General features: G+C 55.3%; 1 protein-coding gene across 1 annotated transcript in view; it reads right to left on the bottom strand.

The window, feature by feature from the left end:
* LOC140212167 (uncharacterized) overlaps nt 1-25597 on the bottom strand; it is a 31115-nt gene extending 5518 nt beyond the window's left edge. The window contains exons 1-13 of the mRNA XM_072282808.1: nt 25442-25597; nt 23385-23488; nt 20562-20660; nt 20356-20454; nt 19476-19580; nt 18362-18460; nt 18135-18230; nt 13477-13575; nt 12837-12938; nt 11359-11451; nt 5944-6042; nt 4876-4971; nt 2585-2768 (exon numbers count right to left, since the gene is read on the bottom strand). Coding sequence (XP_072138909.1) covers nt 2585-2768; nt 4876-4971; nt 5944-6042; nt 11359-11451; nt 12837-12938; nt 13477-13575; nt 18135-18230; nt 18362-18460; nt 19476-19580; nt 20356-20454; nt 20562-20660; nt 23385-23488; nt 25442-25472 — 1306 coding nt within the window. The 5' untranslated portion in view covers nt 25473-25597. The remainder of the gene's footprint in view (nt 1-2584; nt 2769-4875; nt 4972-5943; nt 6043-11358; nt 11452-12836; nt 12939-13476; nt 13576-18134; nt 18231-18361; nt 18461-19475; nt 19581-20355; nt 20455-20561; nt 20661-23384; nt 23489-25441) is intronic.
* Nucleotides 25598-26252: the final 655 nt, after the last annotated feature.

Below are 26252 nucleotides of genomic sequence, written 5' to 3'. Positions count from 1 at the left end.
TAGGTACTACACCTGTCCGTTCACCTCCTCCCAAACCTCCATTCAGGGCAGCAATAAGTCCTTCCAGGTGAGGCAACACTTCACCTGTAAACCTGCTGGGGTCGTCCATTGTGTCCAGTGGTCCCGATGCGGCCTCCTCCTCAGAGGTGAGACCCCTCGTAAACTGGGGGACCGTTTCGGAGAGCACCTCCACTCCATCCACCAGAAGCGGAACTTCTCGGTGGCGAAACATTTTAATTCCCATTCCCATCCCGACATGTTGGTCCACGGCCTCCTCTTGTGCCAAGATGAGCCCACCCTCGTGTGGAGGAGTTCAGTTTGGGTAGCCTCCAACCTAGTGGTATGAATATTGATTTCTCCTTCCAGTAAAAACATCTTTTCCCTCCCCCTCCTCTCTTCTTCTATTGCCCACTCTGGCCCCTTACCTCTTCTCACCTGCCTATCACCTCCCCCTGGGTCCCCTCCTCCTTCCTCTTCCCCTAATGTCCTCCCTCCTCTCCCATGGTTCCTTCCTCTTTGTCTATTCTACCCACCCGGCTTCACCAATCACCTTCTAGCCACCTTCCTTTCCCTCCCCCCCACCCTTCTATTCTGGCGTCTCCCTCCTTCCCTTCCAGTCCTGAAGCCCGAAACGTCATCGGCTTATTCATTTCCATAGATGCTGCCTGACCTGCTGAGTTCCTCCAGCATTGTGTGTGTGTGTGTTGTCAGCATTACATCCTTGCTTTCACATTCTAATCTTCTCAAAATAGATGCTGACATTAAATTTGTCCTCCTTACACCGGCTCAGCCTGTAAGGTAACCTTTAGGGAATCCTGCATGAGGACTTCCAAGTCCCTCTGATTTCAGATGTTTTTATTTTTATTTAATGATCCAGCACAGAACGTGCCCTTCCGGCCCAACGAGCCTCACCACCCAGCAACCCACTGATTTAACCCCAGCATAATCACAGGGCAATTTACAGTGACCAGTTAACCTACTAACCGGTGCGTTGTTGGACTGCGGGAGGAAACCGCAGCACCCGGAGGAGACCCACGTGTTCGCAGAGAGGATGTACAAACACCTTACAGATGACACCAGAGTTCAACTCTGAACTCCGACACCCTGAGCTGTAACAGCGCCACGCTGACCGCTACGCTACCATGATGCCCTACGACAGCATAGCAGTTAACGCGACGGCCCCCCAGTGAGCAAGCTCACCACTCTGCCTCCTTGGCACCAACCCTGCTCAAAATTACTGCCTACGCCAATCCCTCCAACCCAGGAATCAACCTCCTCCCGCTGTCTCAGACGCAACACCTCCTTCCTCAAGCATAAGTGGAAAGGGAGCCCACGGGCATAGAATGATCCCACTCCCCCACGAATGGTCTCTGTTCTCCGCACGTCCCCATCAATTCCACCACCCCCCGAGACTCTACCCCTCACCCACCAGCTGGGGGGAATTAACTCGACAACCACGCATGTCGGTGGGATGCGGGAGGGAAGTGGGAAACACACATGGTCACAAGGAGAACGTACAAACTTAAAACTCACGCACAAGGTAGTCCGTCCTCATCAATCCTCCCCATCAGTATCTGAATGCTGGTCTCACTGTTGGGGGGGGCAATTAACCCTGGACACGGAAGGAAACTGGAAAAACCTGGAATTCTCTAGTGTTTAAGCGTGTATATACACACACACACACACACACACACACACACACACACACACAGTGAGACACTTCATCAGGACTGGAAATGAAGGGGTAAGATGCCGGAATAAAAAGTTGGGGGAGGGGAAGGAGGATGATTCGGAAGCTTTCAAAATCCATCAAAAAGCAACTAAAAAGCTAGAAGAAGGGAAAAGATGAAATATGAGACTGGCCAGTAGTATAAAGCAGAATAACTAAAAGATTTTTTCGGATATATAAAGAGTAAAGAGCAGGAAAGGAATGGAGGGTTATGGGCTGAGTGCAGGTCGGTGGGACGAGGTGAGAGTAGCGTTCGGCACGGACTAGAAGGGCCGAGATGGCCTGTTTCCATGCTGTAAATGTTATATGGTTATATGATAGCTAGAAGGTGATGGAAGCCAGGTGAGTGGGGGGGAGGGGATGAAGTAAGAAGGTGGGAGGGGACAGGTGGGACAGGTAAAGGGCTGGAGAGGAAGGAATCTGAGAGGAGAGGAGAGTGGACCTGGGAGAAGGGGGAGGAGGAAAAGCACTAGGAGGGTGTGACGGGCACGTGAGGAGAAGAGGTAGGGGACCAGAATGGGGTAAAGGGGAAGAGAGAAGAGGGAGGAGGTAAATTACTGGAAGGAGAAGTCAATGTTCATGTCATCAGGTTGGAGGCTGCCCAGACGGAATATGAGGTGTTGTTCCTCCACCCTGAGAGTGGCCTCATCATGGCAGAAGAGGCGGCCATGGACCGATATGTTGAAATGGGGATAGGAATTCAAATGGTTGGCCCCCGGGAAATCCCGCTCTTTTGCGGTTACCGGGACCACTGTCAAGGGATCGTGTTTCGATCGACGCCGACCACAGCACAGAGTTCCGTTCCCCACCCCTCGGCGTTTCCACCATCCGTCACCCCCACACCCCAACCCTCACCTGTCCACTGGTTTTCCAGCGCCTGGATGTGCTTTGCCGAGAAGCCCCAGTGCAGGGCCAGCTTCTTCCAGTCTCCCGGCTTCTGGTGCCTGGTGGCCAGAGCCCAGAGCACAGATCGCACCCGGCTCAGGTCCCCCACGTGCCTGAAGGTCAGGTCCAGCTCCCCTGTCTGCCCATTAGCACCCTGGGGTGGGGGGAGGGGGGGAAGGAGGGAGATATCAAACACGGGAGCTGGGCTCACATCGCTTTACCCCCATCCCCTCTCCCCAGCCGCTGGAGATGAGGCTCCCCAGCCACTGTAGCCGATGGAGCCCGCTCCCTCACCTCTTCCAGGGAGAACGGAGAGGGCTCCCCTGGTCCTCATCCTTCAGCATGCCACCAGCACCTTCTTCTCACAGTTACAACGGGGTTCCCCAGCACTGGCCACGTCTCCCCCTCTCCCAGCTCCTCCCCTGGCTGCACTCCACAGGGACCATTCTCTCCTTGGGAGGCTGAGGAATTCTGTGCCTGCCACCCTGTCTGGTTACATCACGGCTTGCTGCGGCATCTGCTCTGACCGTGATCCCAAGAAACAGCAGAGGGGTGTGGACACAGCTCAGCACATCAGAGAAACCAGCCTCCCCTCCATGGACTCTGTCCACACCTCTCACTGTCTCAGTAAAGCAGCCAGTAGAATCAAAGCCCCCACCCACCCCGAACAATCCCCCTTCTCCCTCTCCCATCGGGCAGAAGATACAAAAGTCTGAAAGCACCTACCACCAGGCTCCAGGAGAGCTCCTATCCCACCGTTTCAAGCCTACTGACCGGTTCCCTAGCATGACAAGATGGACTCTTAACCTCACAATCTACCTCACCGTGCCAACCGCACCTTATCATCGGTTTGCACTGCACTCGCTCTGCAAGTGAAACACTTTCTGAATTCTGTTATTGCTTTCACTTGTCCTGCCTCTACACACTGATGCGATGAAATGATCGGTATGGATGGCTGCAGAACAAAGTTTTCACTCTACCTTACCCAATTCAATTTATCCTTCCCGACTCACCTCTCCCCGTCTCCGGGCAGCTTTCCCTACAACCGTAAGGGGCGTGAAACCTGCCCCCCCACACACATACACACATCCTCCGTTTGGGCATCTAAACAGGTGAGCTGGAGGTTCACCAGCACCTCCTCGAACCTGGTCCATCTCATCCACTGCTCCCGGTGCGGCCCCCGCGACCTCAGTGAGACCGGGCACAAACCGGGCAGGACAGCCCTGCCCACTCGCGGCACCCCCTCCCGCGGCAGGGACCGGTCACTCGGAGGCAACATGGAACAGCGGGAGAGAGCACTGTACTGCGGAGGGAGTGCCACCTCACAGGAGGGGTGGTGAGGAGGGAGATCTTGTGCTGTAGGAGGGGTGGTCAGGAGGGAGATCTCGTGTTGCAGGAGGGGTAGTGAGGAGGGAGTGCCACCTCACAGGAGGGGCAGTGAGGAGGGAGTGCCGCCTCGCAGGAGGGGCAGTGAGGAGGGAGTGCAGCCTCGCAGGAGGGGCAGTGAGGAGGGAGTGCAGCCTCACAGGAGGGGCAGTGAGGAGGGAGTGCAGCCTCACAGGAGGGACAGTGAGGGAGTGCCACCTCGCAGGAGGGGTGGTGAGGAGGGAGATCTCGCGTTGCAGGAGGGTTGGTGAGGAGGGAGATCTTGTCTGCAGGAGGGGTGGTGAGGAGGGAGATCTCGTGTTGCAGGAGGGGTAGTGAGGAGGGAGTGCAGCCTCACAGGAGGGGTAGTGAGGAGGGAGTGCAGCCTCACAGGAGGGGTAGTGAGGAGGGAGTGCCACTTCGCAGGAGAGGTAGTGAGGAGGGAGTGCAGCCTCACAGGAGGGGTAGTGAGGAGGGAGTGCGGTCTCACAGGAGGGGTAGTGAGGAGGGAGTGCAGCCTCACAGGAGGGGCAGTGAGGAGGGAGTGCCACCTCACAGGAGGAGTGGTGAGGAGGGAGATCTCGCGTTGCAGGAGGGGTGGTGAGGAGGGAGTGCCGCCTCGCAGGAGGGGTGGTGAGGAGGGAGATCTCGTGTTGCAGGAGGGGTGGTGAGGAGGGAGTGCCACCTCTCAGGGGGGGCAGTGAGGAGGGAGTGCCGCCTCACGGGAGGGGCAGTGAGGGAGTGCCACCTCGCAGGAGGGGTGGTGAGGAGGGAGATCTCGTTATCCTCCATGTGAGCCGATGTTTGTTTGGCAGGATCTCCTCTGCCCCTCCCCTCATTCCACTGTGGGATCGTCCTGCCCGTGCTCCCCCCCACCACCCCCAGCCCCTACTCACCAGAGAACGGGCGTGGAATCTCTCCGCCTTGATGATCATGTCGGCCAGTGCCGCGTGCTGACTGCGGACAGCCCAGTCGAGCGCTGTGTGCCCCTGCTGCTGGGCGACACACACACACACACGGTCACTGGGCACAGACAGTGGAAGTGTCTCCCCCCCCCCCCCCACCCACCCACCCACCCAACCCCTCCCACTTCAGTCCAGTGTCGGACACCCTTACCGGGTGAACAGTGATGGGTCTCACTGCTTTCCATCTCCCACCCCAGCAGGGCAACTGGAGACAGGTCAGGAAGCCGGAAGTGGGACAGTGACATTGTGTGTGTGAGAGAATGAGTGTGAGTGAGTGTGTGTGTGTGTATCTGTGTGTGTTTCTGTGTCTGTGACTGTGTGTGTGTGTCTGTGTGTGTGTGTCTGTGTCTCTGTGTGTGTTCTGTGTGTACGTGTGTGTGTATGTGTCTGCCTTTGCAAGAAAGTGTGCCCAGCAGTGTGTGTGTCTGTGAGAGAGGTGGGGGGGGGGGCGCGGAGGGAGAGAGGAGAGCGCCAGAGAGAGAGGGTGAAGGAGTGTGAAAGACGGGTGTGTCTGTGTGAGTTTGTGAATGTATGTGTTATGCACACACACACATCCTTGCACACATGCAGCCTAAGCCTGCCCCCGATCCCTGATCCCCAGTCCCTGAACGGAATCCATTCCCAGGATCTGAGCTGCCACTTCCTGACCTCCCCAAGCCCAGCGGCAGAGAGCCGCCCCTGTATCCGGCGGTGGGGTCGGGGCTGGGGGGGAGAGGGGGAGGGTGGTGGGTGGTGCAAGGAGACTACAGCACCTTGGCCCAACAAGCTGGAAAGAAACAGCCAGAATATTTTGCTGAGAGTCACAAATCTGGGCACGTCCCCCTGCACCCATCCAGGTCCAGCCATGTCCAGGAGACAACAGCAGCCTCAATGAGCAGAGCCCCGTTTGGCACCAGGAGTTCAGGAGGGGCGCAGGTGGGTTGTGGGGAGGGAGACTGCAGCACCTGGCGAGCACCAGGACCCGCGGGCGGGAGCAGGAGGAGCGGGATAGTGCCTGACCTGGTCCTGGAGGTGAAGGTTGATGTTCGCCCTCAGCAGCAGCTCCACAATAGGTGACTGGCGCCTCTCCACCGCCACGTGCAATGCGCTTTGCCGCCTCTGCAGACCAATGAGAAGGAAGAGGCCTCAGCGTACTCTATGTGACCGGGGGGTTGGTGGGGACGGTTCTGAGGAGGTGAGGTGGGATAGGGAGAGTTGGTTAGCGGGTGGGAAGGAGGATCAGTTCTCCTTACAACCACTGCATCATGGGAACACGTGTCTCACATGTGTGTGTTTCAGGCAGGCAATTTACAAAGCTCCCAATATTCAGATAACCTGCCTTTACAGTTTGTGAAAGAACTGGCCAGCCACAGTGAGGTATCACCAACCTAAATACCATTAACCTTCTGAACTTATGGACTCATACAGCAGGGTAACACAGGTACAATAAGCCTCCCCACATTCCCATCAACATCTCACCTCCCCAACACAGATTCTGTAAACAATTTACAGTGGCCTTTGGGATGTTGGGAGGAAATGGGAGTAACCGTGGTCACAGGGAGAACCACACACACACACACACACACACACACACACACACAGTGTCACAGGGGCCGGGATTGAACCCAGGTCTCTGGTACTAGGAGACAGCCGCGCTATCGGTTACACCACTCTGCCTCCCCACGGATGCTGCCCGTACGGCTGGTCATTCTCTTTTCTCACAGCCCCAACATTTTGCTCCCTCTCTCCCCTTTCATTCAACCCCACTTACGCTTTCAATGGATCTGCCTTTAACAACCCTCTCCTGCAACCCACCCACTCTCTCTCTCTCTCTCTCCAAGGGCCACTACCTCTCTGTCCTGTTGCGAACATTCTTGTCCTTCTCTCCGCCCTTTCCTTTCCAAATTTCCCAGGTTTTAAGAGGCCACCAAGCTGCAACATTCCCAGTCTCTCTCTCTCTCTCTCCTGCAAAGCCCTTGACTTGACGAGGGCCCCCTCTGTGCAGCTTTTGGTTGCATAGTTCAGGGATGTGTACTGAAGCTACAAGCATCGCAAGCACAACAACACAATGTCCAGTTGCTATACTCAGTGGGTCAGGCAGCATCTACGGAGGAAGATAAAAGGTTGACATTAACATAGAGAGATCCATGGTTCCACCTCCTTCCCTTTCTCCCATGGTCCACTGTCCTCTCCAATCAGATTCCTTCTTCTTCAGCCTTTTACCCCTTCCACCTATCACCTCCCAGCTTCCTATTTCATCAACCCGCCCCCACCCATCCACCTTCCTCCTCACCTATCAGCTGCCAGCTTGTACTCCTTCCCTCCGCCCACCTTCTTACCCTGGCTTCTGCCCCCCTTTCCTCTCCAGACCTGAGGAAGGGTCTCGGCCCAAAACATCGACTCTTTATTCCCCTCCATAGATGCTGCCTGACCTGCTGAGTTCTCCGGATTTCCAGCACCTGCAGAATTTCGTGTTTATCCTTTTCTATACCTTTCTTTCCCTCTTCCAAAAACTTTTTTTGGGGGTTCATTTCGCAGAATTTCTCACGCACAAGGTCACACTGACTGACTCCTCCTAATGAGAACAACAGGAATTCTGCAGATGCTGGAAATTCAAGCAACGCACATAAAAGTTGCTGGTGAACGCAGCAGGCCAGGCAGCATCTCTAGGAAGAGGTGCAGTCGACCTTTCTGGCCGTTAGGGTCTTAGGGTTAGACCCTTAGGGTCTCGGCCTGAAACGTCGACTGCACCTCTTCCTAGAGATGCTGCCTGGCCCGCTGCGTTCACCAGCAACTTTTATGTGTGTTCCTCCTAATGAGACTCTGTTTAACCAAATGCTGGAAAATCCTGTCCATCAGAGTCCCTTTCAGTAACTTCCCCACTATTGGCGTCAGACTGACCGCCTGCCCTTGCTACCCTTCTGAAACAATGGAACAGTATTAGCCGCCCTCCAGTCTTCAGGAACGTCATTTGTAGGCACACGTTACGCACACGCGTTCCAGGGACACACATCACATGCTTGTGCATTACAGGCGTGCATGTGGTACAGTCGTAGCCCCAAAACAGGTCCTTCAGCCAATCCACTCCAATGCAAACTATTATGCTGCCTGGTGAGAGATCGGCCCGCCCTCCACATATAACCATATAACAATTACAGCACGGAAACAGGCCATCTCGGCCCTTCTAGTCCGTGCCGAACTCTTACCCTCACCTAGTCCCACCGACCTGCACTCAGCCCAAAACCCTCCATTCCTTTCCTGTCCATATATCTATCCAATTTAACTTTAAATGACAACATCCAACCTGCCTCAACCATTTCTGCTGGAAGCTCGTTCCAAACTTCTCCTAAATGTTGAAATGGAAACCACACCCACAACGACTGCTGGCAGCTCATTCTACACTCTCCCCACCCTAAGTGAACAATTTCCCCCTCAACATTTCACACTCCACCCCTGACCTACGGCCTCATGTTCTAACCCAGCCTGTTTGCGTTTACCCTATTAATACCCCTGATAATTTTGTGTGACTCTTACACTGTGGGCACCTGTATTCCAGGCAGATATGCTGTGGGTGATTTGGAACATATTATCAGTGAGCAGGGGCCGTGTAAACCACTTATCCCACAGCCTGTCTACAGCATGCAGTCCCTGCCACACCAGCCTCACTGACCTGTAACCTCTGCTGGCTTCAGCCCAGCCACAGCCCTTTTGTCCTCTGAGACCAGGGGGCGACCTTAGACCTTCCTCCTCACATCGACCCCCTTTCTCCATCCTCCGCCCCACACCCTCCACTCCCCCTCTGCGGAGGACTTCTGCACGGTGTCCCGCCAGCAGCCACTCCCGCGGCCGATCGTCAGTCTGGTTGGCAGCAGTTGAAAGCTCCTTTGTGTGAGGTTCTAACGTAGCTGTGCGAGAGGGCTTCACTGGCAGCTCACTTCCCTGTCCTGCCTAACCTGTCCTCTCCCGCAAATTAGGCCCTCGGGACTGAAACTAAGTTTTAAACCTAATAAATTGACAAGTTGCTATGCCAGGAGAAGGGGAGTTGCACAGTCTGAGACTCGAATTGGATGAGGAACGAGAGGGGTGGGTGTGACAGAATCTATAAGCAAGTGTCACTGTTTAGTAAAGTATAAAATATAAGATATAAGGAGTCTCCCATTTAAGGCAGAGAGCAGGTGAAGGTTTCTGTTAGAGGGAACACCCCACCAAAGAGCAGAGGAGAAAGAGTTTGTCATATTCTGATTAACAGAAGGTCAAAGTAAATTTATTACAGAAGCCGGTAGAACCATATACAGATTTCAAATTCATTTTCTTGAGAAGGGGTGAATGCTTGCTGGGGGTCGGTGGGAATTTGGAGTTGAAATTACAGGGTAACCATGATTTACAAACATCAACACAAGAGATTCTGCAGACGCTGGAAATCCAGAGCAACACACACAAAACGCTGGAGGAACTCAGCAGGCCAGGCAGCATCTGTGAAACGGATAAACAGTTGACACCGCGGGCCAAGACCCTTAATCGGGAACGGAAAGGAAGGGGACAGATAGGAGGGCAAGCTGGCAGGTGAGAGGTGATGCCAAGTGAGGGATGAATGAAGTGAGAAGCTGGGAGGGGATAGCTGGAAAAGGTAAAGGACTGGAGGAAAGGGAATCTGATAGGAGAGGGGAATGGACCGTGGGAGAAAGGGAAGTAGGAAGCTGCAGAGAGTCATGGACTCAGCCCAATACATCACGGGCACATCCCTCCCTCCCCACCGTCGGTCGTGTCTGCAGGAGGTGCCACATCAAGAAGGCAACATCCATCGTCAAAGATCCCCACCACCCAGGCCAGGCGATCTTCTCATAGCTCCCATCGGGCAGGTGGTCCAGAAGCCTGAAATCCCACCCCACCAGGTCCAGGAGCAGTGACGTCCCATTGATCATGGTGTTCTTGAACCAACCAGCAGAGCTCAACTCAAATCACTACCATTTACCAACACTGTGACCACCCTGCACCACAATGGACTTTGCTTCTATCAGGTCTAATTGTGTTCTTTGTTGTGTATAGTCTATGTTTTTCTTGTGAATCTGAAGCTCTGTGTCTGAGATGCTGTTACGAGTAAGTTTTCCATAGCTCCTATGCACACACACTTGGGTGCCTGACGATACACTCAACCTTGGCTGTTGCTCTCACCCTGGCTCCCTTACAACAGAATGGAGATGGCGTGCTCACGTCCTCACCTTCTACCCCCAACCTCCGCCTCCAAGACGCCCTCTTTCACATCCGTCTCCTTGGTAACCTTTGGCCTGTTATTCCTCACCCCTCCTCTGACCAGCAATCTACTGCCCCAAGCATGAGACACTCTGCAGAGGCAATACACACACACACAGCATGCTGGAGGAACTCAGCAGGTCAGGCACCAACGACTGGCACCCTCCCCTCTCAACACTAGCCACCTGCCTTCTTTGCCCTGATCCCAAAACGTCAGCCATTCCTATCCACTTCCCAGACGCTGCCCAGCTCACAGAATTCCTCCAGCAGATCGTTCCCTGCCCCGCGTTCCATCACCTACAGCCTCTTGTGCCTTGGTTCTCCCCCTCGTCCCATCCCCCACTCTACTCCCCATCCCATCCCCCACACTACCCCCCCGTCCCATCCCCCACTCTACTCCCTTGTCCCATCCCCTATTCTACCTCCCTCGTCCCATCCCCCACTCTACCTCCCTCGTCCCATCCCCCGCTCTACCTCCCTCGTCCCATCCCCCACTCTACCTGCCTCGTCCCATCCCCGCTCTACCCCACCTCGTCCCATCCCCCACTCTACCCCACCTCGTCCCATCCCCCACTCTACTCCTTGTCCCATCCCCCACTCTGCTCTAACCCTCATCCCATCCCCCACTCTACCCCCTCGTCCCATCTCCCACCTCACCGAACTCGTCCCCTCCCCCCACTACACCAACTTGTCCCGTTGCCCCACTGCACCACTGTCTCATCAACCACCCTTGGACTTCATACACCGTCGGGGGGGAGGGGTGTGCAATTTACAGTGGCCAATTGACCCCCGGGCACTGTGTGTCATTGAGGTGTGGGAAGGAATGGGAGCACCCCAGGGGATATTCATGCAGTGACAGGGAAAACACACACACACACACACACACACACACACACACACGCCCGCACACAGAGTAACTAATCGATCTCATCCCAGTCCGATTCTGGTATCACCCATCCACCCATGCAGTGATTTTGCCCACTGACCCTGGGCGTGGACAGCGAGGCAGTGCCAAAGGTTGGCATCGAACCAGGTTCTCGGGGCCTGAGGGGTAGTGTCTCTACCCACTGCACCACCCACAACCCACATCCTCCTCCGCCCCTGTGAGCACGAACCCAGTGGACCCCATCCCTCCAGCCCTTGCAGAGACCACGACTGTGCGCAGACAACCCATGGAAAACCTACGGAATCGCAGATGTTGACGTCGCAGCCGGCCGCGAGCAGGCGCTGGACGAGCTCGGGGATGTTATGCTTCACAGCAAGATGGAGGCAGGGATCCTGTGGAGAAAGACTGCACAGTTAACTTCCCTCGAGCCGACCGAGAGGCCATTCCCAGATCCTGCTGCTTGGGGAGTGAAATCATTACCCCGTCTGGATAACCTTCACCTCATCCCACCAACCCACCCCCTGTTCTAAACCACTCTCTGCCAATTAACACAGAACAGAGAACAGCACAGTACAGGCCCTTCGGCCCACAATGCTGTGCTGACCTTTTAACCTACTCTGAGATCAATCTAACCCTTCCCTCCTACATAGCCCTGCATTTTTCCATCATCCCTGTGCCTATCTACAAGGCTCTTAAATGTATCTGCCCCTGCCACCACCCCTGGCAGTGCGTTCCACACACCCACCACTCCCTGTGTAAAAACTTCCCCCCTCCAATCACCTTACAGTATTGCCCCCTCATATTAACCATTTCCTGGTTTAAAAAAAGTCTCTGGCTATCCAGTCGATCTATACCTCTGATCATCCTGTACCTCTGTCGTCACGTCTCATCCTCCTTCGCTGCAAAGAGCAAAGTCCTGACTCGCTCAACCTATCCTCACAAAGTATGTTCTCCACTCCAGGCAGCACCTTGGTAACTTTCCTCCGCACCCTCTCCAAAGCTTCCACATCCTTCCTATAGTGAGGTGACCAGAACTGAACACGATACTCCAAGTGGGGCCTAACCAGGGTTTTATAGAGCTGCAATGTTACCTCACGGCTCTGGAGCTCAATCCCCTGACTAACAAAGACCAACACACATAGGCCTTGTTATCCACCCTGTCAAACTACATGGCAACTTTGAGGAATCAGTGGACATGGACCTAAAGATCCCTGTGTTCCACCACACTGATAACAGTCCTGCCATTAACCCTGTGGTCTGCCTTCAAATTCAACCTTCCAATTAGCTTCTTAGTTCCAGGATTTGATTCAACTTAGCAGCCTCCCTGTTATCCTGCTGTGGGGTTTGGACACAGGACTTCCAAAGCCCAATGCTTACTGCTTGTGCTGTTAGGTGGGGGGACATCAGGTGGGTAATGGGGTAGACATCACCCTGCACTGTGTAAGGTTGGGGGGCACAGACTGACGGCTCGGGATTCCAGTTCGGGGGTCCGATTGGTGGGAGTGTTTGTACGTGAGGACCTCTGATAACAGGGTTACCCTTTCATACATAGACCATAGAACCGTACAAACAGACACAAAATCAAATTAAATGCCCTCACGTGCACATGATTCACATTCCCTCCATTCCCCGCAGCGCCCGTGCGTCTGGCAAATGTATTTCCCGAAGTAAAAGCGTCTGGACGACCCCTGGGATGTAGGTGACCCCGGGTCGTCTTTACCGCGCGTGTGGGTGGGTGGGGTGAGTGCAGGGACGCCAGTCAGAGCTCCGGCCTCACCTTGTTTCCCCTGGTGTTGACGTCGATCCCCTCTTGCATGAGAAGTTGGCACACCTCCAGGTGCCCGTGGCTGATGGCGTAGTGCAGGGCGGTGAGGCGTTGCTGTGCGAGAGGGAGCGGAGGTCAGGGGCTGGTCGGGAAGCCGCGGCCTGGGCTCTGCCCCCACCCGGCCAGCCCTGCACCCCCGCACACAGTCCAACAGCCAGTCAGAGTCCCACCAGAGAGGGGGAGTGTTTAATCGAGGATCCCCTGACCGGAGGGAACCCATCCTAGGGATCTAGTTAAGGGCATTTCCCGTTCCACAAGTTTAAGGCCATGCCTCTGTTTCACACTTGCTCCTTACACACACACACACACACACTGCCATCAATGTGCACACACAAGCAAAAGCACGCACACACTCACAACCACCAATGCACAGACCCTCCCGCCTCACAGACTTGCATTCCCTCCCGGACTACCGCTCACTTGCACCTCCACACACACACGTGCACTGAAACCTGCCCACGTCTTGCCAGCCTTGCACATTTGCACATTTGCACCCAGACTGTTGCACACCCAGCCCTGAGCCTTGCACGTGTGCCCCCACACCCCCCCGATGCCATGACCCACCCACCCCCCCCTCCCCGTGCGTACTCACGGAGCTGAGGGCGTTGATCTGACACTGGCTGTCCAGCAGCGTCCGCACGCAGCTGAGGTGGCCAGCCTGAGCGGCCAGGTGCAGTGGCACCAGTCCATCCTGTGTCACAGCTCGGGAAAGACCCCAGTACAGGTCAGAACGTCCCCCAACTGAACTGCTTCCTCACCCCCCGCACGTCCCCACCCCCACACTGACCCCCATCCAACACTCCCCCCACCCCTCACACTGACCCCCATCCAACACTCCCTCCACCCCTCACACGTCCCCACCCCCACACTGACCCCCACCCAACACTCCCCCATCCCTCACGCATCCCCACCACCACACTGACCCCCACCCAACATTCCCCCCACCCTTTACACATCCACACCACCACACTGACCCTCACCCAACACTCCCCCCACCCCTCACACTGACCCCCATCCAACACTCCCTCCACCCCTCACACGTCCCCACCCCCACACTGACCCCCACCCAACACTCCCCCACCCCTCACGCATCCCCACCACCACACTGACCCCCACCCAACATTCCCCCCACCCTTTACACATCCACACCACCACACTGACCCTCACCCAACACTCCCCCCACCCCTCACACGTCTCCACCACCACACTGACCCCCACCCAACACTCCCCCCACCCCTCACACGTCCCCACCAACACACTGACCCCCACCCAACACTCTCCCCACCCCTCATACGTCCCCACCACCACACTGACCCCCACCGTCTACACCACACCACTGACCCCCACCCAACACTCCCCCCACCCCGCACACATCTACACCACCACATGTCCACACCAACACACTGACCCCCACCGTCTACACCCCCACACTGACCCCCACCCAACACTCCCCCACCCCTCACACATCCACACCACCACACTGACCCCCACCCAACACTACCCCACCCCTCACGCATCCACACCAACACACTGACCCCCACCGTCCACACCCCCACACTGACCCCCACTCAACACTCCCCCCACCCCTCACATGTCCACACCACCACACTGACCCCCACCCCTTCACACGTCCACACCACCACACTGACCCCCACCCAACACTCCCCCCACCCCTCATACGTCCCCACCACCACATTGACCCCCACCGTCTACACCACACCACTGACCCCCACCCAACACTCCCCCCACACTGACCCCCACTACCCACACCCCCACACTGACCCCCACCACCCACACCCCCACACTGACCCCCACCGTCTACACCACCACACTGATCCCCACCCAACACTCCCCCCACCCCTCACACATTCCCACTACCACACTGACCCCCACCTTCCACACCCACTGACCACACCACCCCACTGACCCCCACCCACACCACACCACTGATCCCCCCGTCCACACCACCACACTGACCCCCACCATTCCCCAACCCTCACAGTCTCTCCCACTGTCTCCAACAATCCACATCTCCTCTCCCCACAGTCCCCCACCACCCCATTGTCCGCCACACCCCCACCAAACATCATTCCTCCCACCGTCCCCAATGATCTTCACCATCTCCCAACCCCACCTCCCCACCCTCCATCCCACACCATTCCCACCCCTCCCACCTTCTCTCACCGTCCACCCACTGGCCCACAGGCACCCACCGCAGTCACATTCAGTAACACCACTCCGCCCCACTAACACCGCCATTCCCAAAATCCCTGTCCCATCCCCTTCCTCCACACAGTCCCAGCTGAGGCACAGAGATACAAGCATTCAGGCAGCTTCTGGGGAGGAAGAGAGACAGAGGGATGGAGAGGGGGGAGAGACAGAGGGTTATAGAGAGGGAGAGACAGGGATAGGGAGAGGGGGAGACAGGGAGAATGACCGTGAGTAGGAGAGAAAGAGATAGAAGTGATAAGACTGAGAGAGAGTGGGAGAGGGGAGAGGATAGAGAGATGGACAGAGAGAGAGGGAGGAGGGATTGAGAGAGAGACAGAGCGAGCCCATTAACAATTTAACAATTTGGGTCAGGGACAAAGAAGGAGATAAGATCTCTTTAATTATGAGGTGCAGAGGGGTGGGTGAAGGACATTATCCTGCTCCCACTCTGACCCACTGGCCTTGACCTGAGGCCCCACACAAGCCTGAGGAAACGCAGCCTACATTCTGCCCGGAAACCCCGCAGCCTTCCTGACTGAGTGCCTATCGGAGAGATTCCCTTTGCCCGACCCATCCTCCCCCAGCTTCTAGGCAACCTAAAGCTGGCTTCTTCCCTCCCTTGCTGAGCTGAGGGGAAGGTTCACGGGTCGCAGGCTCAGATGTTAATCTGTTTCTCCCTCCGCAGATACTGCCCAACCCACTGAGCCTTTCCAGTCTTTCCTGTTCTTACTTCAGATTTTCCAACATCCACCGTTATTTCCACTTTAGTGAGCATCTCACAATATGACAGTGTGTACAGTCATAATAGAGTAATACAGTCACCACAGCAGGCCATTCGGCCCAATGCATCCTTACTGGGACTAGCCCCATTTGCCTGCACTTGGTCCACATCCTTCCAAAGCTTTCCAATCCACACATCGATCTAATATCTTTTAAACATTGCTACTGTACCCACCTCTACTACTCAACCCTCCCCCCACCATCAAGATCATGCTCAACGGGCAACACCTCAAAAAAACGACATCCATCATTAAGGACCCTCACCACCCAGGACATGCCCTCTTCTCATGGCTACCATCAAGAAGGAGGTACAAAAGGCACCTCTGGGGTGTATGGGGTGTTGGGGGGGGGTAGCACCTCCAGTGGGGGAACATGTCGCGTCCTTTTCAAGGCAGTTAGTCCACCTTTGGTCCTCACCGGGCACTCAGCTCTCACCTGTGGCTCCCCGTAGCTGTTTGCATGCGACAGCGGCCACACCCCGGGCAACGGCTTCGACAAGCCGGGTAAACCGTCGGTAGCCGACGGATCTCAAACTCTCGGTGAGATAGGGAGTTGTCTATCCCAGCATGTGAAGACAGACTCCGGTGGATTGAGCGGACGAGACCAATGGAAGGTCCAACGGTCAAGAAGGCGGTCTCTGAGAGCATTGTGGAACGTGTAGAGCTGGACAAGACACAGAAGACATCCTGGTCATCCACTGCGCCTAGTCCCTTCTCCAGTCGTCACGACTCTGTCTTGCCACTGGATCCAGATGGGAATTGGGAAGAGAGAGTGAGGCTGACGCTGCGCAACTCTCCCTCACTTAAATCCAAATCACGCGCTAGTCTCGACACCATCATCATCATAATGGTGTCGAGGTCTTCATCAACATCGATGATGGACGAACACAGAAGGCACACACTCAGTGATTCAGGAACAGCTTCTTCCCCTCCGCCATCAGATTTCTGGAGACAATGAACCCATAAACGCCTCCTCAGTATTTTCTGGAAAGGATGAGCAACTTCAAGAAGGGGAAGTCGAGGGAATGCACACCACTCCTCACTGAGGTGTCAGCGATGGAAAGGGTGAGCAACTTCAAGCTCCTGGGTGCCAACATCTATCCCGGGCCCAACGTATTGATGCAATCACAAAAAAGTCAGAGCAGCGGGTATATTTCATAAGGAGTTTGAGGAGACTTGGTATATCACCAAGAACTCTTACAGAGGTAGAGTGGAGAGCATTCTGACTCGTTGCATTGTCTGGTACAGAGGTGCCAGAGCACAGGTTTGCAAGAGGCTCCAGAAGTTTCCAGACCTAGCCAGCTCCACGAGCCTCCCCACCAACGAGGACATACTTTGTACTTTATTGTCGCCAAACAATTGATACTAGAACGTACAATCATCACAGCGATATTTGATTCTGCGCCTCCCGCTCCCTGGATTACAAATCCATAGTAAATATTAAAAATTTAAATTATAAATCATAAATAGAAAATATAAAAATGGAAAGTAAGGTAGTGCAAAAAAACTGAGATGCAGGTCCGGATATTTGGAGGGTACGGCCCAGATCCGGGTCAGGATCCGTTCAGTAGTCTTATCACAGTTGGAAAGAAGCCGTTCCCAAATCTGGCTGTACGAGTCTTCAAGCTCCTGAGCCTTCTCCCGGAGGGAAGAGGGACGAAAAGTGTGTTGGCTGGGTGGGTCGTGTCCTTGATTATCCTCTCCAAAAGGCAATGCCACAACTGGGTGACATCTGTCACTGAGGGCATTCACCCTCTTCTCGTTACCACCATGCAAGGAGGAGGTACGGGAGCCTGAACACACCCAGTGTCTTAGGAACAGCTTCTTCCCCTGCATCATCAGGTTCCCGAACCGTCCGCTGCGTCACATTCCTCAATTGCACAATTCACTTATTTGTAAGTTTTTGTAAGTTTTACATCCTCGCACCGGACTGCTGTTATAAAATACCTACTGTGTGTTAGCCATACTAAACCTCATCCTGAGCTCCCTCCACATACCCACCACACGCTCTGTGTGATAAAACCGGACCCTCCAATCCCCTCAAAATCTCTCACAATCCTTATTGAAGGGAGATGTACGCTCACTGGGGTGAGAGAGTGATCCTGACACCACAAGCTAAAGGGATTCGATGTGTTTTCCGAAGAGAACCAGCGTGTAAGACATCTCTTATGGTCTGATGGTCTCAGACATTGCATGGTGGATGTGGAGGGATCGTGTGGATTCCAGGCACAAGCGGCGGACCAAGGCAGCACGGACTGACCTGATTCTGTGCATCGGAGCAGATGGCCGACGTCAGGAAGGACAGCAGCTCCGCGTGGCCCCGTCTCGTCGCCAGGTGCAGGGCGCTGTTGGACTCCTGGGGCGAGAAAGAGCAGGGGGGCGGTGAACAGACTTCCCGCGTTGCAGCTGTGCCAACAACGCCGGCCCGCACCCGTTGCGGCTGCGCGGACAGCCACGCCACGCCCCCACCCCACACGTTCCACGTACCTTGTCGACAGCCTGAAGATCGCAGCCCAATTCACACAGGAGGCTCAGCACGTCTGAGTGTCCACTCTCGGCTGCCAGCAGCAGGGGTGTCTTCCCATTCTACAAAGCAAGATCCCGTGAGGAAGCGTGGGCACCGGCCATGGGAGGGGTTTGAGAGAGAGGGTCGAGGGAACTCACACATTCCTGTGGGAGGGACGAGGGAACTCGCACATTCCTGTGGGAGGGACGACGGAACTCGCACATTCCTGTGGGAGGGTCGAGGGAACTCACACATTCCTGTGGGAGGGACGAGGGAATTCACAGATTCCTGTGGGAGGGACGAGGGAACTCACACATTCCTGTGGGAGGGACGAGGGAATTCACAGATTCCTGTGGGAGGGACGAGGGAACTCACAGATTCCTGTGGGAGGGATGAGGGAGCTTCCCAGGTTTGGGTGGGAGGGATGAGGGAGCTTCCTAGCTGGGGAAGGAGAGGGTTAGACTAGGGATCTCATTCGATACAGGATGGGTTCGAGAGAACGTCTCAGGTCTGTGAGGGCAGGGGGAGAGAGTGATTCGAGGGAGCTCCTCAGGACTGTGAGGGAAGAGAGAGTGTGGTTCGAGGGATCTCCCAAGTCTGTGAGGGAGCTCCCCTGCTGAGCTTGCCAGGTCTGTGGGGGAGTGGAGAGTGGCAGAGGGAGCTCCCCAGGACTGTGAGGGAGGAGAGAGTGTGGTTAGAGGGATCTCCCCAAGTCTGTGAGGAAGCTCCCCAGGTCTGTGAGGGAGTGGAGTGTGGTTAGAGGGAGCTGCCCTGGAAGGGTGGGGGTAGGGAGAGATTAGGGGGAGCTCCTCTTGCAGAGGAGAGAGGTATGGGGGGAGGACCCAGATACATGAGTGAGGGATGAGTTTGGGGAATGACAGGATCGAGGGCTCCCACTGGGTATAAGAGGGAGCTGCCCACACACTACAGAGCGGGGTTAGAGGGAGGGCAAAGTGCATAGGATGGAGGGACAGATCGAGGGGTGAGAACGTGGAGTTAAAGGGAGTATCCTGAGTATGGGAGGGAGGGAAAGGGGGAGGGTGGGGGGTCTGGATATGTTACAGACGAGGGCCAGGGGTTGTGTGGGAGACTGACCTGGTCCGGATCATCTACAGGGATCCCCTCGAGGTCCTCAACCACATACCGGATGATGCTGGGGTGGCCTTGCATGGCAGCGCAGTGCAGCAGAGTCTGTCCTAGCTGCAGAGATACAGAGCAAGATCCCGTCAGACCAACACTCCCCTGCTCTGGAGCACAGCACTGACGTTAACCCAGTTCCCTCACTGAACCCTCTCCCCCAGTGCCATGACCAAAAGACAGAGGGGGCAGAATCAGGCCACTCAGCCCATCGAGTCTGCCCTGTAATTCCATTGTGGCTGATTTATTACCTCTCTCCATCTCACTTTCCTGTCTGCTCACTTTAACTATACTGTATACAGTAACTTGGCCTCCACAGCTGCCTGTGGCAATGGATTCCACAGATTCACTGCCCTCTGGCTAAAGAAATTCCTCCTCATCTCTATTCGAAAGGGATGTCCTTCCTTTCTGGTCCAAGACTCCCCCATTATTGGAAACATCGTCTTAATGTCCACTATATCTAGGTCTTTCAAGATTCAATAGGTTTAACTGAGACGTTAATCCAGTCCCCTCGCTAACCTCCTCCCCCAGCGGCCTCTGTTACTGACTATATTTGCACTGACGTTAATCCAGCTCCCCCACGCCATCCCTCAGTGACCCCTCTCCCCCAGGACCCTGTCACTGTCTGTAACCCCACAGGTGTTAATCCGGCTCCCCCATGCCGTCCCCCAGTGATTCCTCGTCTCCAGCTCTCTGTCACTGACTGTCCGCACTGACATTAATCCAGCTCCCTCACACCGTCCCTCAGTGACCCCCTCCCCCAGCGCCGTGTCCCTGACTGTCCCCACTGACGCCGGTCCCCGACACGCCGCGTCGACCTCTCTGAGGAGACACTGACCCTGTTCCTGGCTGTCACCGTCGCTCCGGCCTTCGCCAGGGTCTGCAGGGTGCTCAGGTTGCCGTGGCTAGCAGCTAGAAGTAGCGGCGTCATTCCAAACTGCAGGAGGAAGCGGAGATCCGTGTGAGGGGGGGGGTGCGGAGTGTACGCGGGGGCGCTCCGCGCTCTGGGACCCTTCCTTGAGTCACGCTGGTGTCTCTGCTTACCTTGTCTTCGGCGTCTACCAACGCGTGGTGGTCTACGAGGAGACTGGCTGCCCTTTCGTGTCCGGCCATAGCGGCCCAGTGCAAGGCTGTCCGGTTCATCTGTGGGGGGGGGGGGGGGTGAGAAGGGGCAGGAACAGAAACCTCACTACGATCGGTTGTGCCAGCCATCCCCGGAATATCCAAACACGATGCCTCTGCATCCCGCCCCCACCGTCTTACCCCTGCCCACATTCCCACCAAGCTACTCCCTTCACACACCCTGTACACAAGTATCAGAGGGCAGCCCATCTCACTGGAGGCATGGGGCACTGAAAAAAGGCCCTTCAACCCGTCTAGAGTGGGGGTGCAGTGGACAGCGAGGAGTTGTATCAAAGCTTGCAAAGTCATCCGGACCAGCTGGAAAAGTGGGCTGGAAAACGGCGGATGGGATTTCAGTGCACTTTGGGAGGACTGACCAGGGTAGATCTCACACAGTGAGCAGTAGGGCACTGAGGAGTGTGGTGGAACAGAGGGATCTGGGAATACAGGTCCATAATTCCTTAAAAGCAGCATCACAGGTAGATAGGGTCATAAAGAAAGCTTATGGCACGTTGGCCTTTATAAATCAAAGTACTGAGTACAGCAGTTGGGATGATGTGTTGATCCTCTGTTGGTGAGGCCTAATTTGGAGCATTGTGTAAACAACAGGAATTCTGCAGATGCTGGAAATTCAAGCAACACACATCAAAGTTGCTGGTGAACGCAGCAGGCCAGGCAGCATCGCTGGGAAGAGGTACAGTCGACGTTTCAGGCTGAGACCCTTCGTCTGGAGTATTGTGTGCAGTTTTGGTCGCCTACGTACAGGAGAGATGTAAATAAGATTGAAAGAGTACAGAGAAAATTTACAAGGACGCCGCCAGGACTTGAGGATCTGAGTTATGGATAAAGGTTTTATTCCCTGGAGCACAGGGGAATGAGAGGAGATCTTACAGAGGTGTACAAAATTATGAGGGATTTAGTTACAGTGAAGGTATGCAAGGTTATCTCCTCAGCTTGGGTGAGACTAGAACTGGAGGTCATAAGGTGAAATATTTAAGGGAAACCTGAGGGGAATCTTCTTCACAGAGGGTGAACAGAGAGGGTGGTTGTAACATTTAAGAGACTTTTGGAGAGGTATGGAGGGCTATGGTCTGGGTGCAGGGAGACAGGAACAGGCCAGCATGGGCTTGACGAGCCGATGGGGCTGCTTCTGTGGTTAGTGGTGAATGACTCTGTGGTCCATGTTGACTAAGACCCCCATCGATGCTGGTCCCGTTTACCTTTATTTAATCTATCACTTCTAAGCTTTTCCAGTCATGGGCCTATCCAAGTGTCCTTGCTGAAGCTGCCTCAGTTACTTCCTCTGCCACCTCATCCCATACATGAATCACACTTTGTTTGAACATGTCTGTCACTCAGGTCACTATTAAATCTCTCCTCTCTCACTTTAAACTTACAGTCTCTAATTCTTGATTTCACAACCCTCGGATAAAGCCTGTGTGTACTCACCCCGTCTTGTGCCCCTCATAGGAGTGTGGCCTGTGGTCAACTGGTTAGGGCATTGGACTAGCGATCAGAAGGTCATGGGTTCGAGCCTCGGCCGAGGTAGCGTGTGTGCCCTTGAGCAAGGCACTTAACCACACAATGCTCCAGTCTACCCAGCTGAGAATGGGTACTGGCAAAAATGCTGGGGGTTAACCTCGCGATAGACTGGCATCCTATCCGGGGGAGAGTCTCGTACTCTCAGTTGCTTCACGCCACGGAAACCAGCATAAGCACCGGACTGATGAGCCACAAGGCTCGTGACAGACTTTTAAGGCATAGGAGTAGAATTAGGCCACTTGGCCCATCGAATCTGCTCCACCATTCCATCAAGGCTGATTTATTATCTCTCTCAACTCCTGTCTTCTTCCCATAACCTTTGAACACCCTGAACAATCAACAACGCATCAATCTCCACTTTAAATATACTCAATGACTTGGCCTCCACAGCCGTCTGTGGTAACGAATTCCACAGATTCACCACCCTCTGGCTAAAGAAATTCCTCCCCATCTCTGTTCTAAGAAGATGTCCCTCTACATCGACACATACAGTGAAATGTCTTGTTTGCGTTAACAACCAGCACAACCCAAGGGTGCGTGCGGGCAGCCCACAAGGGTTGCCACACATTCTGGTGCCAATGTATTGTAGTGTGCCCACCATGGTCCACAGAACACAACAGTAACAGAAGCCTCTTTCCTTAGGGATGCAGTGAAGGTCCTCCATTCTGCCTGTCCTTGGCCATCTTCTCTGTTGTACCCGCAAGTCCCAGGCGCAGTTTCAGCAATACTGTCACACACAGAACAGTTTTGTTTAGCCAGTCAGGGTTGTTATCCCTGAGTTGAACCCCCAAAGCTGGAGAACCAGTAGATCACTCTTAGTCTGGCCTCTACCCTTTGACCTGTTGGGCATGGATGACCCTCCCAACAGCCAAAGCACAAAGCCCTGACTTTATCCAACACAGCTCTCCAGGTCATTGAGGCAAGCAAGCTTCCAAATCCTATGACAAGGTGATGGTCCTTTCAGAGGAGACTGGTCAATGACGAGACCTCGAACTCCAGGTATGCAAACCCACTGGCCCTTGGGCCTTCTGCTCACAGTCTCCCTGTAATCCACCTCGCCAAATCCTCACTCTCCCAACACTCTCCCTCCCCTCATCTCCCTCCTCAAAGCCACCACCATTCCACAGAGGGTAGAGATGCTGCCTCGTGGCTCCGGAGACCAGGGTCCGACCCAGGCATGTGCAACAGTGACCATTCACTCACCGAGTTCCTGGCGTTGATGTTCACCTTGCCCCAAATCAGCTCCCTGATCGCCGCCGTGTCATTGACCCTGGCAGCCTGCTGCAGCCTCTGCTCGGAGCGCAACACTGCGTTCGGAGAGAGATCACCCCATCAGTACAGCACAGCACTCCCTCCACACCGTCCCAGAGAGAGATCACCCCATCACTACAGCACAGCACTCCCTCCACACCGTCCCAGAGAGAGATCACCCCATCAGTACAGCACAGCACTCCCTCCACACCGTCCCAGAGAGAGATCACCCCATCAGTACAGCACAGCACTCCCTCCACACTGTCCCAGAGAGAGATCACCCCATCACTACAGCACAGCACTCCCTCCACACCGTCCCAGACAGAGATCATCCCATCAGTACAGCACAGCACTCCCTCCACACTGTCCCAGAGAGAGATCACCCCATCAGTACAGCACAGCACTCCCTCCACACCGTCCCAGAGAGAGATCACCCCATCAGTACAGCACAGCACTCCCTCCACACCGTCCCAGAGAGAGATCACCCCATCAGTACAGCACAGCACTCCCTCCACACCGTCCCAGAGAGAGATCACCCCATCACTACAGCACAGCACTCCCTCCACACCGTCCCAGACAGAGATCATCCCATCAGTACAGCACAGCACTCCCTCCACACTGTCCCAGAGAGAGATCACCCCATCAGTACAGCACAGCACTCCCTCCACACCGTCCCAGAGAGAGATCACCCCATCACTACAGCACAGCACTCCCTCCACACCGTCCCAGAGAGAGATCACCCCATCAGTACAGCACAGCACTCCCTCCACACCGTCCCAGAGAGAGATCACCCCATCACTACAGCACAGCACTCCCTCCACACCGTCCCAGAGAGAGATCACCCCATCACTACAGCACAGCACTCCCTCCACACCGTCCCAGAGAGAGATCACCCCATCACTACAGCACAGCACTCCCTCCACACCGTCCCAGACAGAGATCATCCCATCAGTACAGCACAGCACTCCCTCCACACCGTCCCAGAGAGAGATCACCCCATCAGTACAGCACAGCACTCCCTCCCATTCCAGGTCAGACACAGTGAAAACCTCTCCACACCGTCCCAGATACAGAGTGAAACCCCCTCCACACCGTCCCAGGGTGAGACACAGTGAAATCCCCTCCACACCATCCCAGAGAGAGATCACCCCATCAGTACAGCACAGCACTCCCTCCCATTCCAGGTCAGACACAGTGAAACCCCCTCCACACCGTTCCAGGGTCAGACACAGTGAAACCCCCTCCACACCATCCCAGAGACAGACACCATGAAAACCCCTCCACACCGTCCCAGATAGAGTGAAACTTCCTCCACACCGTCTCAGGGTCAGACACAGTGAAACCCTCCACACCGTCCCAGATACAGATACAGAGTGATACTCCCTCCACACTGTCTCAGAGTTAGACATGGTGAAACCCCTCCACACTGTCCCAGATAGAGTGAAACTTCCTGCACACCATCTCAGGGTCAGACACAGTGAAACCCCTCCACACCATCCCAGAGTCAGACACAGTAAAACCCCCTCCACACCGTCCCAGATAGAGTGATACTTCCTCCACACCGTCCCAGATAGAGTGAAACCCCCTCCACACCGTCCCAGGGTCACACACAGTGAAACCTCCTCCACACCGTCCCAGATAGAGTGAAACTCCCTCCACACCGTCCCAGGGTCAGACATGGAGTGAAATTCCCTCTACACTGTCCCAGGCTCAAACACAGAGTGAATCCCCCTCTACACCGTCCCGTCACAGATCCCCAGGTTCAGATACAGAGTGAAACCACCTCATCATCATCCCAGCACACGCTCCCAGGGTCAGACCCAGAGCGACGCTCCCTGTACAAATATTTAACCTTTGCCTATTTGGAGTCAGGCTGAGACAGTAATTTCCTGCAGATTCAGGCCAGACAAGTCCCGCCGCGTTGAGTAAAATAGGATTAACCTTCGGCTCCTATCGCGCCTGCCAACACCCTCTCCACCGGCACTCGCACCCCGGTGATGAAGACTTACATGCCGCGTCCCCGATCGCCGCCTCCTCCATGATCCGCCCGCCGCTCGTCTCCCGGCTCCCGTCGCCGTCGGCTCGTACCGGGAACCGGACGGACGGGGCGAGGCCGCAGAGAGCCCAGCGTCTGCCTCCGACTCTGTCTCTGGGAGGGAGGGAGGGTGGGAGAGGATAGGAAGGAGGAGTGAGTGAAGGAGGGAGGGAGGGAGGAGAGAGAGAGGATAGGAAGGAGGAGTGAGGGAGGGAGGTAGAGAGGGGGAGGGAAGCGAGCAGATGGAGTGAGGAAGAGGAGCGGGGAATGGAGAGGGAGTGAGTAGTGGAATAAGGAGGGGTGGAGGGAGGGCAGGAATGGAGCTGAGGGGAGGGGAAGGAACAGGGGAATGGAAGTGGGAGGGGAGGGGAAGGAAAGAATAGGGAGGAAAGGTGAGACAGGGAGGGTGGGAGCAGAGACAGGGAGGGGAGGGACGGAGGGAGAGGAAGATGGCGGGATGGGAGGGGAAGGGAGGAGGAGTGGTGTGGGCTAGAGGGTAGAAGAGAGGAGTTAGGGTAGAGATGGGAGAGAACAGGGGCTGGAGGACCTGGGGATACGAGGGATACAGCTTGGCGGGTAGGGGAGTGGAGTGGGTAGGAGGAGGAGAGGTGACGGAAGGAGGGGGGGAGATCTAACCATTCCCGCCACCACCCCTCCAGCTCCGCCTTTCGCAGTCCGACCCCTCCCCTCTCCTCTGTCCCGCAGTCCTGAGGAAGGGTGTCTACCCAATCAAGAACCTGCTTCCCTCCCACGTTTACGTTTTTATTACAAGTTAATAGTTAAGG

The sequence above is a fragment of the Mobula birostris genome, chromosome 2 (assembly GCF_030028105.1).
Source record: "Mobula birostris isolate sMobBir1 chromosome 2, sMobBir1.hap1, whole genome shotgun sequence".
Lineage (NCBI taxonomy): Eukaryota > Metazoa > Chordata > Chondrichthyes > Myliobatiformes > Myliobatidae > Mobula > Mobula birostris.
Note: the sequence above shows the minus strand (reverse complement) of the source record. Positions and strands in the feature narration are given on the sequence as shown.